Raw genomic sequence first — 15,019 nt, 5'->3', positions numbered from 1 at the left:
GTGTCTTCTCTTACCATAAAACGGTGATCATTGTGTCACCTCAGGAGTGGTGATGTCCTTTGTGAATGACTCTGTATATTTTCTTTAAATGTATAGAAAACAGATTGGCTAGGTCATACTAGGGTACAATCTGCTGACTGACTCTCAGACCAACTACCACAGTTGCACAGTACAGCAGGATTTTATCATGTGCTACGTGCTGTGCTGAGCACATCTAGAAATATATGGTGTTTTACTAGTTCATAGATTGGTTATGTGATGCTTAAATTCAGTATAAAATTAAACTGTTGCTGTGAATGAGGCTTGTATGTTTGTACAACTCAGTGTGGGTTATGTCTTCAGTGTGTGAGAATTCACTTAATGTTTGAAAACTGGGGATCTGTGTTTCTATCAGAGAATATCACAGAATGGCCTGGGTTGAAAAGGACCACAATGATCATCTGATTTCAATCCCCTGCTATGTGCAGGGTCGCCAACCAGCAGACCAGGCTGCCCAGAGCCACATCCAGCCTGGCCTTGAATGCCTCCAGGGATGGGGCACCCACAACCTCCTTGGGCAACCTGTTCCAGTGCATCACTGCCCTCTGTGTGAAAAACTTCCTCCTAATATCTAACCTAAACCTCCCCTGGCTCAGGTTAAAACCATTCCCCCCCCATCCTGTCACTGTCCACTCAAATGCATATATAGGTGTGTTCTAAATAGGTGTATGCTACCTGTTGCAGGATGTGGATCCTGACATTTTCATTGCATTAGGAGCCCTTAAGAAGCTGTGGTTTCTGAGTACGTTTCTTTAGTATCTTTTTAGTTAGACCTACTTTCAGAAGCAGAGCTCTGGGGCATCCTATTCATTTACAGAATCCTGGGGGGGGCCTGATTTAAATACCACTTTGATTTTATCTGGTGTGTTTCTTATTGAGGTCTTGCAGCTTGGGGAGTGAGTCCCTGTGAGCTAATGCTTACTGTGGTTACATAGGGTATTTCCTGTCCCTCAAGTCTAGTAATACTTGCTGTGTGTTGTTTATCGGCCTGTTTGCTGTGGTTTAAGAACTTTGGTGTTTTTCAGTCCTGCCAGTGGTTTGTGAAAAGTCAAACACAGATAATAGTTTCTGGGAATAGAGTAAGAACTAACAGAATTCTGTGGTGGTAACCTTGTCAGACCAGTGGGTGGAACTGACTGATAAATAAAATCAGGGTAGCAAAAGCAACATATTCTTTCACAGCTGTCTTCTACAACAGAAACCTCACTTTGCTAATACAGTGTTTAATGTAAGAGTAAACTTTGTGTTAATATGCAGCATTGAAACTTGGAGACTTTGCCTGTCCTTACGGTCTAAATAGGCTTCAATAATAATAATAACAGGCAAATTCTTTGTATTGTATTGCTGTGCAAAAGGTTGACACAGATATAGTTATCTGCACGAATAGTAGAATTAAAATGTGTTTAAGTGTGGAAGTATTAAAGCAAGATGGAAGCTCTCAAGCCAAGAATTGTTGAGGCAAAGATACTGGGCTTTTATTTTATGAAGCCATATTAAGTAGACAAAATGACATTGTCCTAACACATTTTTGGTGAAGATGGTAGTGGAATATTTCCAAGGGGCCAGGGAGCAAAAGTCGCACATATAAGGAAAGGAATAAATGCTGTAAATCTTCATCTCAGGACATGGGGGTAGATTTTAAGTGTTCATGCATCTCTGCACAGAAGTCAAGTTCATTCATGCCAAAAAATATTGAATTATATTTAAGAAACGTGTTAACTTGAATACTGCATACAGTTGTTAGCCTGTAATTTTGTATGGGAACAAAAAGGCAACCAAAATTGGTGACGGTTTCCATATGAAGATGAAAAATGCCTAGGGATCTTCATCCTGAATGGGAATATGGAAAAAGAAAATGCTGGGGTGAAGATGGATGATCAGTGTTGTTTTTTTGGTTTTTTTTTTATTATTATCTTGTAACATAGAAGTTGGGGAAACGAAATGAGTAACCACTTGATTATCATCAAGTGAAAGCAAAGATTTGTATCACACAGTGAATTTCTGTAACTCAGAACTCTGAGACTCTATAGTACCAGGGATACAGACGTGTCCAAAGTATTTTGACAAAATTTGTGGAGATCGAAGTTGCTGTTAAATGGAAGGCTATGAATGCAGCTTCGTGCTTGGGAAATTCTGGCATAAACAGAATTCAGGAGAATATGCTGGGGACAGGTCCATGTGGGAAGGAGGCGAAATGTACAGAGAACGTTTGCTAGAAGGCAGCTTTTGCCTCCATGTCATGCCCAGGTGACAAAGATGATTTTTTTTCTGTTTTTTTGCTGATGGTTCAGGGTGTAAATAGCTTTCTTCAGTAGAAACATTTTTCTTCAGAAGATGATCTTCAGGGCTCTGTTCTCGGGGTCAGTGCACTTGTTATTTTTACACCAGCTGCAGTTCCTACAGGCTGTGCTGGTTCTGCTGGCAGAAATCTGAATCACTTTGTTATTCTTGCTAAAAAGTTAAAACAAAAGCACCCTTAACTCTTAACTGTTTCTTTGAATCTTCTATGTGAAATGAAGAACTAGGGCAATCCCTAAAATAGCAAACAATATTTTTTCAGGTGGCTTTTAATTATATTTCTACTATTTTTGTTCATACTTGAGAATGTGTGGTGTCTGTCAGAATCTCTTTTCCTCTCGATGCTATGAGGGGTACAGTGTGAAGATTCTTGGCTAGGAAAGATAACTTTGAAAAGAATAGCTTTCGTCCAGTTTTTGGGATGTAGCTTTAGAAGTTTTAGATTGTTGACTACAGGTTTGTGCTATGTTCAATTTGTTCTTTTTTAAATATGAAGTCTTAAGTATTGAATAACTGCAGTACCGTTGGAAAAATCGTTTAGCTATTCAAATCGGTAGATTAAAAATGCACACCCTTTATAAAGCTTACCTTTAATGATATAGAGGAAGAGAAAGAATAGGCAATTTAGGCAACAAAAGCCTAGGTGGTGGGGAGTGACGACTGAATAATATATTACTGCCAAATAGCTGCTGCTCTACTATTATTTCTCTGGATATCATAAAGTGTGAGTTATTTTGTACAGTTACGATGTAGTTGAGCACATGGATATAGTAAACACAGATGCAAACGCACGTGAAATTATATTGTTTTGTGTTATTGCTGATGGTCTAATACATTCTTTCTTTTTCCTAGATTCACGCACCCTCTGAGGACCAATGTACCCAATAGCTCATGGAAGAAAAAAATCAAATCAGGACATCCTTGGTTTCCAGGCTACCAAAATATGGAACGAAAACTTTAGGAAGCGTATTACAACCGACGTCAAATGGGACAGCTGTTAATTTAGCAGGGAATAATGGTGGCAAAAATTTCAGCAAGCACAATGGCACTGTTAACATGTCTTCCTTCTCTTTCAACTGGAGAAAATCAAATAAATATCAGCTTCATGATCAAAATGAGAGAGAGACTAACTCTAAACAAAATTGTAATGACAAATTAATTGATTCTGAGAAGTATTCTCAGTCTCAAGGAGCATTGAGTAATGATATGCTCAGGGTGGGTTTGAACAATACTACTTCAGTTGGGTCAAAAACAGCAAAGCAAAACAATATGTTTGTATCTTCTACTGAGGAATCAAACCCAAAGTCTTTGCCTGGACTGTCTAGTTCAGCAAAATTCGCCAAAGGTGCCCTGTCAGGAAGGACCTCATATTCTGGACTCAGTGCTCCAAAATCACACTTAAATGGATTTTATGGTAATCGGCCAATGGTAGGTTTGCAGAGACCTAGGGCAAATTCCAATGCCTCAAGGACAAGTTCAGGAGAAAGCCTTGTACACTCTACAGACAATAGCAAGTCTTCTTCCTGTGAAAAAATGGTAAGATCACAAAGTTTTTCACATTCCATTCAGAATGCTTTCCTCCCCACTGCATCGTTAACCAGGTCACATTCCTTTAATAAAGCTGTGGATCTTACAAGGCCTTATCATAGTCAAAATCTAGCTGCTAGGACATCTCAGAGGTCAGCTCTGTGGTCAAGAAATGCAAGACAGTTGGATGTACCCAATGGAAATGAATCTGTGAAGTATGGATTTACAAGGCCATACTCTAGTATATCATCTCCTTGCACAAAGAAGTCCTCGCTGTCAAAAGGATCTGGGTCAGCACCTTCTTTTGGATACAGATTAAGTCGGCCTTCTCTGTTGAAGCCTACGGGCCAGCGGTTTGCTGGAAATATTATTGTGGATGGTGGCAAAAGTACAGCTTCTGACACGTATATAGTGGAGAACTCTGACATATCAACAAATATAAATAGAACAACTGAGAAAAATAGCATTCTAGAGAGTAATGCTCAAAGAACAGAATCTGTTGAAGGCCTTCGTGAAAGCATGGGAAAACATGGATCAAGTGTCATGTGTATGAGCGATGATGGAGACGAAATATCTATATCTTCTTTGTCGTCCTCTGAAAAAAATGACTTGAGTGAAGACTTCAGTGACGATTTCATAGATTTAGAAGATCCAAATAAAACAATACAAGTACAGCAGAAGGAGAGCTGCATTCAGGAGTTAGAGCACGGGAGCATAACATCAATAGAGCCGTTCGCTTCTCTCAAGGAAAGTGAAGGATCTTGCTGTAATGCTGATGACTGGCTTGATATAAATGTGTCTGGTAAATACTTTGTTGCATTTGATTTGAAATTTTTGGTACTAAAATGAAGATTCTGTAATTGCTATTAAGTTACTTTATATGTTTAACCATTCTGTTTTTTCATAACAGAACTGTACTCAGTGCATTTTCTGCATGATAGTTATCTTCTTCAAGCATGACTTTTTTTTTTTTTTAGGAGCTCTTTGGAATAAGAATTAATGGTAGCTCCTTTAGCTACTCTCACAGTAAGGTGGTGGAATTCCTCTTAGCCTTGTTTTGAGATACATTTATTTTGGATTAGTGGTTTCTGCATCTTTCTCCTCTCTATAGGGAGAGAACAGCTGTAACTGCTTTAAGTAATGGGAATAAGTGCAGGGTGTCTTATTTAATTAGTTAATTTTTAAAATTGGAGTGTTACTGATTTTCTTCTAGTGGCATGCTGTATTTACTCCTAAGGGCAATGAGAGAGAGAGAAGGTACTTTCAAGTCTTTTTCACATCCCTGATGGACTTTCATGATATAAATCTATGTTGAAAGACTTTACAGTTGAAAGTTTGCACTTAACTTTTGAACCCACTTTATTAAAATCTTTGTTAAAAAGATACAGAATTCTGAAAGATGAGTTTTCTTGAGGGATATATTACTGCATTGTAAAATGTTAGCAAAGATGTAGGTTGAAAGTATTCTTAGTTATAACTTCCAGTCCAGCCTGAACTTTTTACTTCCTGGGGTGAGTGGTGTTAATAATATATAATGCTTGTGTTTAGAATTTGTTAGGATATGATTTGGAAATATTAAAACATGAATAATGCATGCTTTTCTTTCTTTATTTTGGAATATTTGATTGTTTTTGATTGTTTTTTTGTTGGCTGTTTTTGTTTTCTTTAAGCAATGGATGACAACAGTGAAAGCACAAAGCACACTACCGAGAGCGTGATTTCTCCAGAGATGAATTACAGAGCTGGGTCCTCTTTTGAGCTTTCTCCTTCTGATAGCTCTGATGGCACGTATATGTGGGATGAAGAGGGACTGGAACCTATTGGAAGTGTCCATCCATGTGGAAGTTACGAGTCATCAGAAATGAACAGCATAGTATGTATTTGTGTATAGCCTGAATATTTGTAATTTTTTATTAAGTCTATTGCTGAACTATATTTTAGAAATAGAATTAATTTATTTTTACTTGGTAACTGTTTCTTCTCTCCTCTGTAGTTGACAGATTTCTGAAACTTCTTGTTAAGGAATTTCTGTTTCTAGACAGATGGCCTTGAAAGACTGTTTACATACATGTCTTCCTTATTCTCAAGTTGTAACAAAATAGATCAATCCTCATGCAATTTCATGGTAGCACTCACCATTTCATTCAGGCTTTGATTTCTTATTTTACTGGGGTTGGCTATGCTAGCCCTCAAGTCAGAACAGGAATTTCTTTATCCTTATAATGCTAAATATCTTTTACCACTCTTTAAACCTAAGAGTGAATAAGCAAGATAATAGCAAATATCTGTCTTCTGTTGCCTTGTTTCTAGTCTGTATCTGCTCATGATCCTTTTGAACACAAATTTATTTTCATTTGTCAGTTTGTTCTAACGTAGTATCTTTGAAGTAGGTACCTGGCTGTAGTTCGTCAGGTGAGCTGGACTATTTGTATGTCTGGAATACATAAGAGGAACTACTGTTCTTTTTTTTTTTTTTCGCTAAACATTACTGATCTGAATAAGACATCATTCCATCTAGAGTGGATGGAGAGTAGTAGCAGTCCTCCAGCTGACATAAATTAGCCAACCTCTGGATTTTGGCAGCCTTGATGAAAACACTGTTTGTTTTTCATCCCTTTTTCACAGAAACACTGTTCATATTTACTTATCTGAGTTGTTTAAGACTGTTCAAATTTTATTAACATTACACTAATAATTTGAAACTTCTAGCAACATCTGTGTATAATTGATTGGCTTCTCATGCTTAAGTTTTAGGAGTGTTAGGTATTATGTCACTTGTGCCAATATCAGTACTGTAGAAGCTGTGTACTGTAGAAGCTGTAGTGCTGTGGTACTAATTCAGGCTTTTATTTCTTATTTTACTGAGGTTGGCTATGCTAGCCCTCAAGCCAGAACAACATAGAACTGGCCTGTAACTAGGGCATGGCTATCTAATTATACTGTTAGGTATAACTACATACAAATTTCTGGTGTATTTTCAGTCCCCTATGGTAGAGTTTATTTTCTTGTCTTAAATTATGGTCCTGGGGTGTGGTGCCTAAAAGAAAGTTTAGAAATAGTTACTAACTTCTCATGGTAATTATGGCTGGCTTCAAAAAGCACTGAGATTTTCCCAGCATGAACTTTTTACAGGAAAAAGTTTAGTGTAAAAACAAATGCCCATTTCCCTGACACACACATGAAGGCACCAGGAAAAGTTCTTGAACTTTCTTCTTGGTGAATTTTAAATACAGATATTTGTATAAATTCCACTATGTGTATCGTAACAATTAAGTTACAATGTCCACTTGCTTTTGGACTGTGGAATTTGTTTGATACACATGATCTGCATATATTAATTCATGCAAGTGTATGAACTGATGGTCAGTCATAGATGGTCTGTCGGATTAATAGAAGCTGTTGTAAGTCTCATACAGCTGAAGTACATTAGGTTCTTCTGATATTTTTTCAATATTTTATTGAAGAATAATCTGATTTCAAATGGATTATGAAATAGTAATTGAAATCTGGCTTGAAAGAGACAGATGGATTTTAGCTGCTTTGCTTAAAATTTATTTGCTCTTGGTGTGAAATCCACTGAAATCTCAGAGTGAATCTGTTTTGTCACTTACTGATGTGACTAGAGTTTCAGCCACAGAGTCTAAGATGGTTGTTTTTCTCTTTTTTAATATCTCATATTTGTAGGTTTTTTTTTTTGTTTTGCTTTCCCTCTGTGATTGAATTTTTTGTGATAGAATGTTCCTTTCCTGGGTATCAGAACTAGTTTGAGAGTGTGCAGAATGTTTTATGGCCCTAAGGACGTGGCTAGTCTGGGAAATATGCTTTTTAAATTTGCATACATGTTACAGAAAATAAGCTTGCAGAAATAACATTGTGTAATATTCAACCTGTGGTACTCACTGTTTTCTTACAGTTATCTTAGTTGCAAGTAATTGAGCATTGCTTTATTTTTTTTAATAATTCACTTTTCTACATGACATGGATAATCTTTTAAATTGACTTTTCTTTTTCTGTTGTACTTTCTGTCCAGTGGGTTAATGCCAAATCCATAGTTCTTGTTCTGTGGGAAGGTGGACTTGTAACAAAGTAATCCAAAATTTCCAGCTTTAATAAAAATACAGCTGCAAGTAAGATTAAGATAATGTACAGCTATGGAATAAAAAGGTTTTTTGGATAAATGTAAGGATTCTTTATAAATTAGTATTTTGTCTTCAAACTTTACCATGTGAGATAAACATCACTTACCCAGTGTTTGTTTCTTTTTTTTAATTGAGCTCTATGATACTATTACAAAGTGCTAAATTTATTTTGTAAACAGTACAAATTTTCAGTGCTCATTCCAGATATGTAAAAATTGCATCTTCATACTGTGCTGGCAGCACTGTGTAACATCCATTGGAAATGTTCTCAAGATGAAGTCTTTCTGAACTAAAAGAAGTGTTTGTAGATTTGAACACAATTTAAGTAGTATAATGAAAATGAGGCATGGTTACATCAGGGAACCTTTCGTCAAAACAATTGCTGATTTAATGAGGTGTTCAGTACAGAGTATTCAGAAGGTCCCATGCTTCATTTTTCTTCTTCAAGAGGTTTTAGTGAAATGAAGTGCATGCATTTTCTCCATGTAGGCACTTTTTTTTTTTTTTTTTTTTTTTTTTTTTACCAACAACTTCTTGAAAAAGAAGAGCTGTGAAATGAGAGCCCTTTAGGTGCAAGCTAGTTATGAGAATCACACTTAAAAAGCAGGTTCTGTCTAATGAGCTAATTTAAACTGGATTTTTTTCTGCATTTCATGCTGCAAGTGAAGTGTCTAAGATTTTAAGAAGCTGAAGGTAAAATTAAAGAAATGTATATTTTAATGTAAGGTCTACATTTCCATATGAAAGAATACATGTAATTTTAGTATTGAAACAAAGACTCTTAAATGTATTTAGATTTTGAAGGTATCTTTATGTAAGCCATTACTGAAGTCCCTGGATTTCCAAACTCTGAGGCTTCTCCCCCTCCCCCCATTCCTCTGTTTGCTTCTCTCTTTGCAATTTAGTGTTAAAATGCCCCATTACTAGGGGTGTGCCAGTCAGGAGCTAACTTGCATGCCGCTTGGCTTTGGCCACTCTTCCACCCCTATGAGGGAATAGAATCAGCCAAATGCTTCTGATTGCTGATGGGTTGTGTCTACTTGCAATTAGTATATAAAATATCTCTGTCTCTACAGTGGAGAAATTCCAGCTGATCTACAGAGCTTTGTGACCTTGAGCAAGTCTCACGGAGCTCTGGGTCTCACTTGTCTATCTTTAGAATGATGGGTAAATTAAGAATGAATAATAGCACTTCATGTTGTAATCAGTATATTTAATATTACTGATAAATTTGTACCTCATGCTCAAAGTTAGGTTAATCAAAAGGAGGGATTTCTTTTGATTTATTCCCAGTGCATCACAGCTGAAGGTGAAGAGCTTATGTCCAAGTTCCACACTGACATCCCATGCTGTATTCTAGGCTCTTATAGAAATGGAACTGAGGACTCTTTTGAATAGTACTGTCTTAACTCGATATTCTAACTTCATATTTTTGATATAATTGCTTTCAGTTTTCCCATATTACAATTACATATTACAATACAGAGATCTCTGGCATGTGTTTTTCGTACCCTCATCATCAACAATTCTGACTCCCCTCTCTCTCCCCCCAAAAATGATCCCTTTCAGTTATGCTTAAAAATTATATTTGGAGAAGAATATTATTTATATTATATACTGTAATATTTCAGTAATATTAATTTTCTTACAGAACTAAGTGTATGTAGTTGTTTCAGAAGGTTCTGCTAGCAGTGCTGTTAGACCATTTATTCTTTTAGGACTCTTTGGTGGCTGTCAGTTTTCTGATCATGGCATAGATGAATGTCCTGAAAGCAGAAGCTGTGACTTTAGAGGTACTGCATCAGAGTGAAAAATAGCCATTGTCTGCCCTCCCACCACCGTGTGGCCTCCAGATTTAGAGCTTAATGATTACAGCAATGGGAGGCAGTAAGAAACTGCATTACTTAATGAGATGGCATTTCTGTCTGTGTCTTGTGTGATGTAGGTGTCCCTGCTGCCAAATATTATTAAGAGGCTATATGAATATGTCACAGCACACAAACATCTTGTGTTGCTTTGAAAGGCATAACATTTCATGAACAAGCTTTTATGGTAAATTAGTTTTTCCTTTGGGATAGGAGAGCACATGCCTTTGAGAGCTGTGTGATTCAGAACTGACATGGTAAATATTCTCACACTGTTTTGGTTGGTAAAAATGAAGGAAGGCAACCTCACTTGAGCTTCCATATTTCATTTGCAGTGGCTGCTCATTTCTGTGATGGAGAGAGTGAGCAGCAGATGTATTGAGTGCAATATGATAAATGCTGGTAGAAATTAACACTTGCTTTATTTCATGAGCTTAAAGTGAGGTTTCCAATATGACTTTATAACTGTGTGTACAATGTTGTATTTTAATGTGAGTTTAGAATGATTCCTTTCAGTGGTTTTCTTTATTCGACCAAGTAGCTCACTTTTTTTTTTTTTTTTTTTTCAGTAACAGAAGAACTTCAGATTTACTCTAGTGTGCTTCAAACTAATCGTGTTGCTGTGTTTTTTCTTAAGGAATTACAATGTTTTATTTATTCTGTAAAGGGTGTTTCTGAGTACACAGCATTTTGGTGTTGTGGTGGTTTCTGTTCACTCTGAAATACGCCAGGATAATGTAGTGAGAATGTAATTTTGCAGCAGTGCAAGTCAGAGGATGGGTTAAAATAGAATAAAAACCTCAAACAATTCCTAGCTTTTTTTGTCCTTTAATTAGAAACAGTACTATTAGTGTACCTGAATAAGAACAGAGCACATTGATACTATGTAATGTTGTAGTCAAGTAAAAAAAACAGTAAAAAAAACTAGGGAGGTTGCAATTGTAAACTTGGTTTCCAGGTAGCAGTCATAGAATCACAGGGTGGCCTGGGTTGAAAAGGACCACAGCGATCATCCAGTTCCAAGCCCCTGCAATGTGCAGGGCCACCAACCAGCAGACCAGGCTGCCCAGAGCCACATCCAGCCTGGCCTTGAATGCCTCCAGGGATGGGGCATCCACAGCCTCCTTGGGCAACCTGTTCCAGTGCCTCACCACCCTCTGTGTGGAAAAACTTCCTCCTAATATCTAACCTAAACCTCCCCTGGCTCAGGTTAAAACCATTCCCCCTTGTCCTATCACTGTCCTATCACTATGCATCCTTGAAACATTTTCCTTAAAAGTATCTGCCTATTTAAAAAAAACACAACACAGAAATAAGCACTGGAATTGCAAAATATTTTTAAGTCCTGGTGAAATTCACAGAAAGATAGTCAAAATTCCTTTTTTTTTTTTTTTTTTTTTTTTTTTTGTAGTTTGATTACTGATGGCTAGATGGCAGTAAAGGAACGTGACTGCGACTTCACTTGAGCTACGTGTTTGGAAAGTGCTATTGTTTATGAATTGATGAAGTCTCTGCAAAATGATTAATATTTCAGGTGTTCTTTCCCTTGATGCTATTGATTTTTCAGATCTTTTTTTTTTTTACATGTTCTCTCATATTATGAGATACAGAAGTAAAGCGCTATGCTTAGCTGCCTCTTGAGAGATGATAACATCTAAGAATTAGTTCTTATCTATGTTCTGTAAACCTAAATTAAGCATACTGTGTCTCTGTAAAAATGTTTTCATGGAGGAATAAATCTTTCAGTCTAATATCCAGTAGTTAAAATATCGTGGCTTTTCAGATCAAAGGCCTGTTACACTTGTTGTCATGGCAATCTTGCTTTGTGGAGTATGAACAAAATGATGAATGACTTGTTTGGATGTTGTGATTAATTATCTTTAATATAACTTGTAATATACAGCATTTAATCTAGCTCCTTTCCTATGCTTTTTTTAGTATTCTACAGAATTCTATTCTTGCTCTCCTCCCTGTGAGCCTTCCTCTGTTATTATGACTGTTTAGTTTTTCTCTTCAGTTGCTTCTTTATCCAATTGCCCACTGAAAGTGAAATAAGTTATTAACTTTGTTTTCTCCCTTCAGGTAACCATTCTGTATAGTTTTTCTTTAATGGCACCTTTTGGGAGACTTATGTTGCATTTCTATTTCTTTAATCATCTTTTCTCTGTCTCTGTGGTGTTGTTCCCAGACCCTGGAAGACTTCCTTCTCTGTACTGTTCACCTGGAGTTGTATTGAACTGACATCTGTAGTTCAGACATCTGATTTACCCCCATCTATTTATCCTTTGTTTTCAGATCTATTTCTGTTTCTTCAGGTGAATTGATATTTTGTTAATTCTTGTACTCCCTTCATATTTTTCACTGAGGGTGTTTTTTTTTTTTTTTGTGGGGGGAGAATTTTCCTTTACTTGTGCTAACCTTCTGCACGTTGAAAATTGTTCTGTGGTGTCTCTGTAATTTTTTCCCTCTTTTTTTTTTTTTTTTTTTTTTAATGGAAATAACATTCATCAATTTTCATTCATCAATTCATCCGTTATCTTAATATTTCTTTACAGAAGTTTCTTCCCTACTGACAGGATGATTCCTGCGTTTTTAAAGTAAAAAATATTTGGATGCAGTATTGCGTGTAATGAGAAGGTCATCATGCAACAGAAGAGCACTGATGTTATAGCTACAAGAAGCAATGTGCTGTCTGTTTTTATGTCTGAGGAAAGTACACTATTTGTATGAAGTGCTGTTTGTTGGACAGTCTCTGCATGAAAGGATTGTTTTGATGCTGCTTGATGCTCCACTCACTGCTAAGTGGATTAAATGAGTAACTGACCTAAGCTGTCATATCATAGAGCCTTACCCTTTAGACTGGAATTTGAGCTTCTTATATCAGTCTCAGCTCCCTGCATCGTCTCTTGTTTCAAGAGTTTTCTGTTTTTTTTAATGAGAACTTACTTTGCTTACTGTTTTCTGCTGTGTGATTTGAATCAAAATCAGTATTTGCTGAATGTGTAGTAATGTGTCTGTTGCTGTAGCATTAGCTTCATGTACAAAACTGTTCTGTGACTTGTGCTGATAGATGTACAAGCTTTTATAAATGAGGGGTCTTCAGTAGTAGGAAAAGAAAGCTGACATATGACTAGGATGTTTAACTTTTTTTGTGTGGAATGTCTCAAGAGCAGCTGTCTGCTGCTCTGTAGGGACATTAACAGCTGCTTTCCAAGTGTGGTGTAATTGTTTCCAAGCCTGTATGCTTGCCTGTCTCTTTAGTCTTTTTCCCATCTCCCTACTAAGTAGGAGCATTCACTGCTATTAGGGCTCTCAGCTCATTCAGTTATAGCAATTAGTCATGGATCATCTGTTTCTCCTCTAGAGCTTTTGTTGTTACACAGACAATGGTGCTTTCTTCACTTACTAAAGTATTCAGTTGAAAACCTGTCTAGAGGGACAGCTAGGCAACGCCATTGTAGTTGGATGAGATTTAACACTTCCAAACATGTATCTCTTTCTAAGTTGTACCATCTTGGAAAATCTAATGCTATACAAACTTGCAAAGTTGCTATAAAGTAGGATAGCTCATTTCTGTGGGACTTAAAAATATCAACTTCAGTGCTAACAGTAAGTTAAATGAATGAAAGCATTTTCCTAAGGTCTCTTGATCACTGACAGACTTGAAGCATCTATCATCTCTCTAGGAAGTATTTGTCACCCTCACAGTAAAGAAATATTTCTTGATGCCCAGTCTGCCCCAGTCTGCATCTCCCCTGGTGTAGCTCTGTGCCTTTTGTGTCCTGCCATCAGTTCCCAGGAGCAGAGCCTCTGTTTCCCCTGCTCTGGGAGCAGCTGAGAGCGATGAGGTCACCTCTCAGCCTTCTCATCTCCACTTTGGACAGCCCAGGTGTCCTCAGCCTCTCCCTGCAGGATGTCTTGCAGCTCTGCTATCAGTTCCATTGCCCTCCTCTGGGTGCTTTCAAGGACCTTACTATTCTTTTTATGCTTTGGAGGCCACAGCTGCACACAGTGCTCAAGGTGAAGCTGCACCAAAGCTAACTGTGGCAGGGGAGCTGCTTCTTGCCTGGTTGACTATCAGCTTTTAATAGGTAGTTTCTTTCAACTGCACAAATAAAATGGGATTCATCTCTTACAGTAACTCCTCATAAGTGCTAAAACATGTAATATTTGGTAGGGTTCACAGTGATGCATTTTGAAATGTTTCTTTACTTTCTGTTTTGAGATTGTTGCCCAGAGTAGCATGATGATAATAGCTGCTAAGTTCTCATATTAACAGTGTTTCCGTGGTGCAGTTAAGTTCATTATGCACCAGTAAGAATAACAACTGGAGTCTGTAAATGCAGGTTTTGATAAGTACTAATGAGCACATGAAGCCTGCAGGTTTTCTCAGCTATTTCAAGATGGCAGTGCTAACACTTCATTTACAAAGCATGTCTGCATTTATCTGCATCTAAGTAGATAGCAGTAGAAAATACTTAGAGAATTCACATGCGGTGCAGCTATTGCAAAAATTTTGTATTCAGAGCTTTGTTTTCTAGCATGGAGTTTCCTCAGTGTAGTTCAGTAATGCATAATTAGAGAAACATGATGAAATGTGCTGTTGACAGAGAAGTATTTTTGGCATCTCAAGTGCTGACCTTGTTTGACATCGTTGGACTTCTGAAACTCTGATTCAGAGAGCAAAGTGGCCTATCCAGGTTTATTAGTTAAAACTGGCATGCTTCATTTTTGTGTTGTACTTTTAAAATGCTTTTGCACAGTAATATCTATGGTTCTTTAAGTGTTTTTGGGCACTGAACTAATGTGACATCTTCACTGAGGTTCCCATAGTAGAGGAAAACAATGCTTTTCCTGCTAATTTTGATGATCCAAATGTGGTATAGAAACAATTTATCAACTAACAAACTGAACTTGCCCCTCAAACACCTATGTTTCTCTGCCTTTAAAAAACAAACAAACAAACAAAAACATGTTGGTTAAAAATCCTTGAGTTTCTGGAAAAGTGTAAGTTAGTGGATAGAAAAATAACTATGCATCTGTAGTCTGAATGCTAAAATCACATTTTCTTTAAATTACTTCCATTTCTCTGGAAGTTTTTCTGTGTACATTTATTATTCACCATGCTCTGATACTGTGTTCCTTGCCTGT

At 37.0% G+C, this 15,019-nt stretch overlaps 1 protein-coding gene across 3 annotated transcripts in view; it reads left to right on the top strand.

Annotated features, from left to right (window-relative positions):
* Window positions 1–3,228: 3,228 nt before the first annotated feature.
* The window catches only part of CCSER2 (coiled-coil serine rich protein 2), a gene marked incomplete at both ends in the record, with an annotated part of 50,585 nt that continues 38,794 nt past the window's right edge, over window positions 3,229–15,019 (top strand). For all 3 annotated transcript variants that reach the window (XM_079536109.1, XM_079536111.1, XM_079536110.1), the window contains 2 exons: window positions 3,229–4,666; window positions 5,535–5,737. In XM_079536109.1, coding sequence (XP_079392235.1) covers window positions 3,229–4,666; window positions 5,535–5,737 — 1,641 coding nt within the window. The remainder of the gene's footprint in view (window positions 4,667–5,534; window positions 5,738–15,019) is intronic.

Source organism: Tetrao urogallus (genome assembly GCF_951394365.1).
Source record: "Tetrao urogallus genome assembly, chromosome: 5".
NCBI classification, from domain to species: domain Eukaryota; kingdom Metazoa; phylum Chordata; class Aves; order Galliformes; family Phasianidae; genus Tetrao; species Tetrao urogallus.
This window is presented reverse-complemented; position numbering and strand designations above follow the sequence as displayed.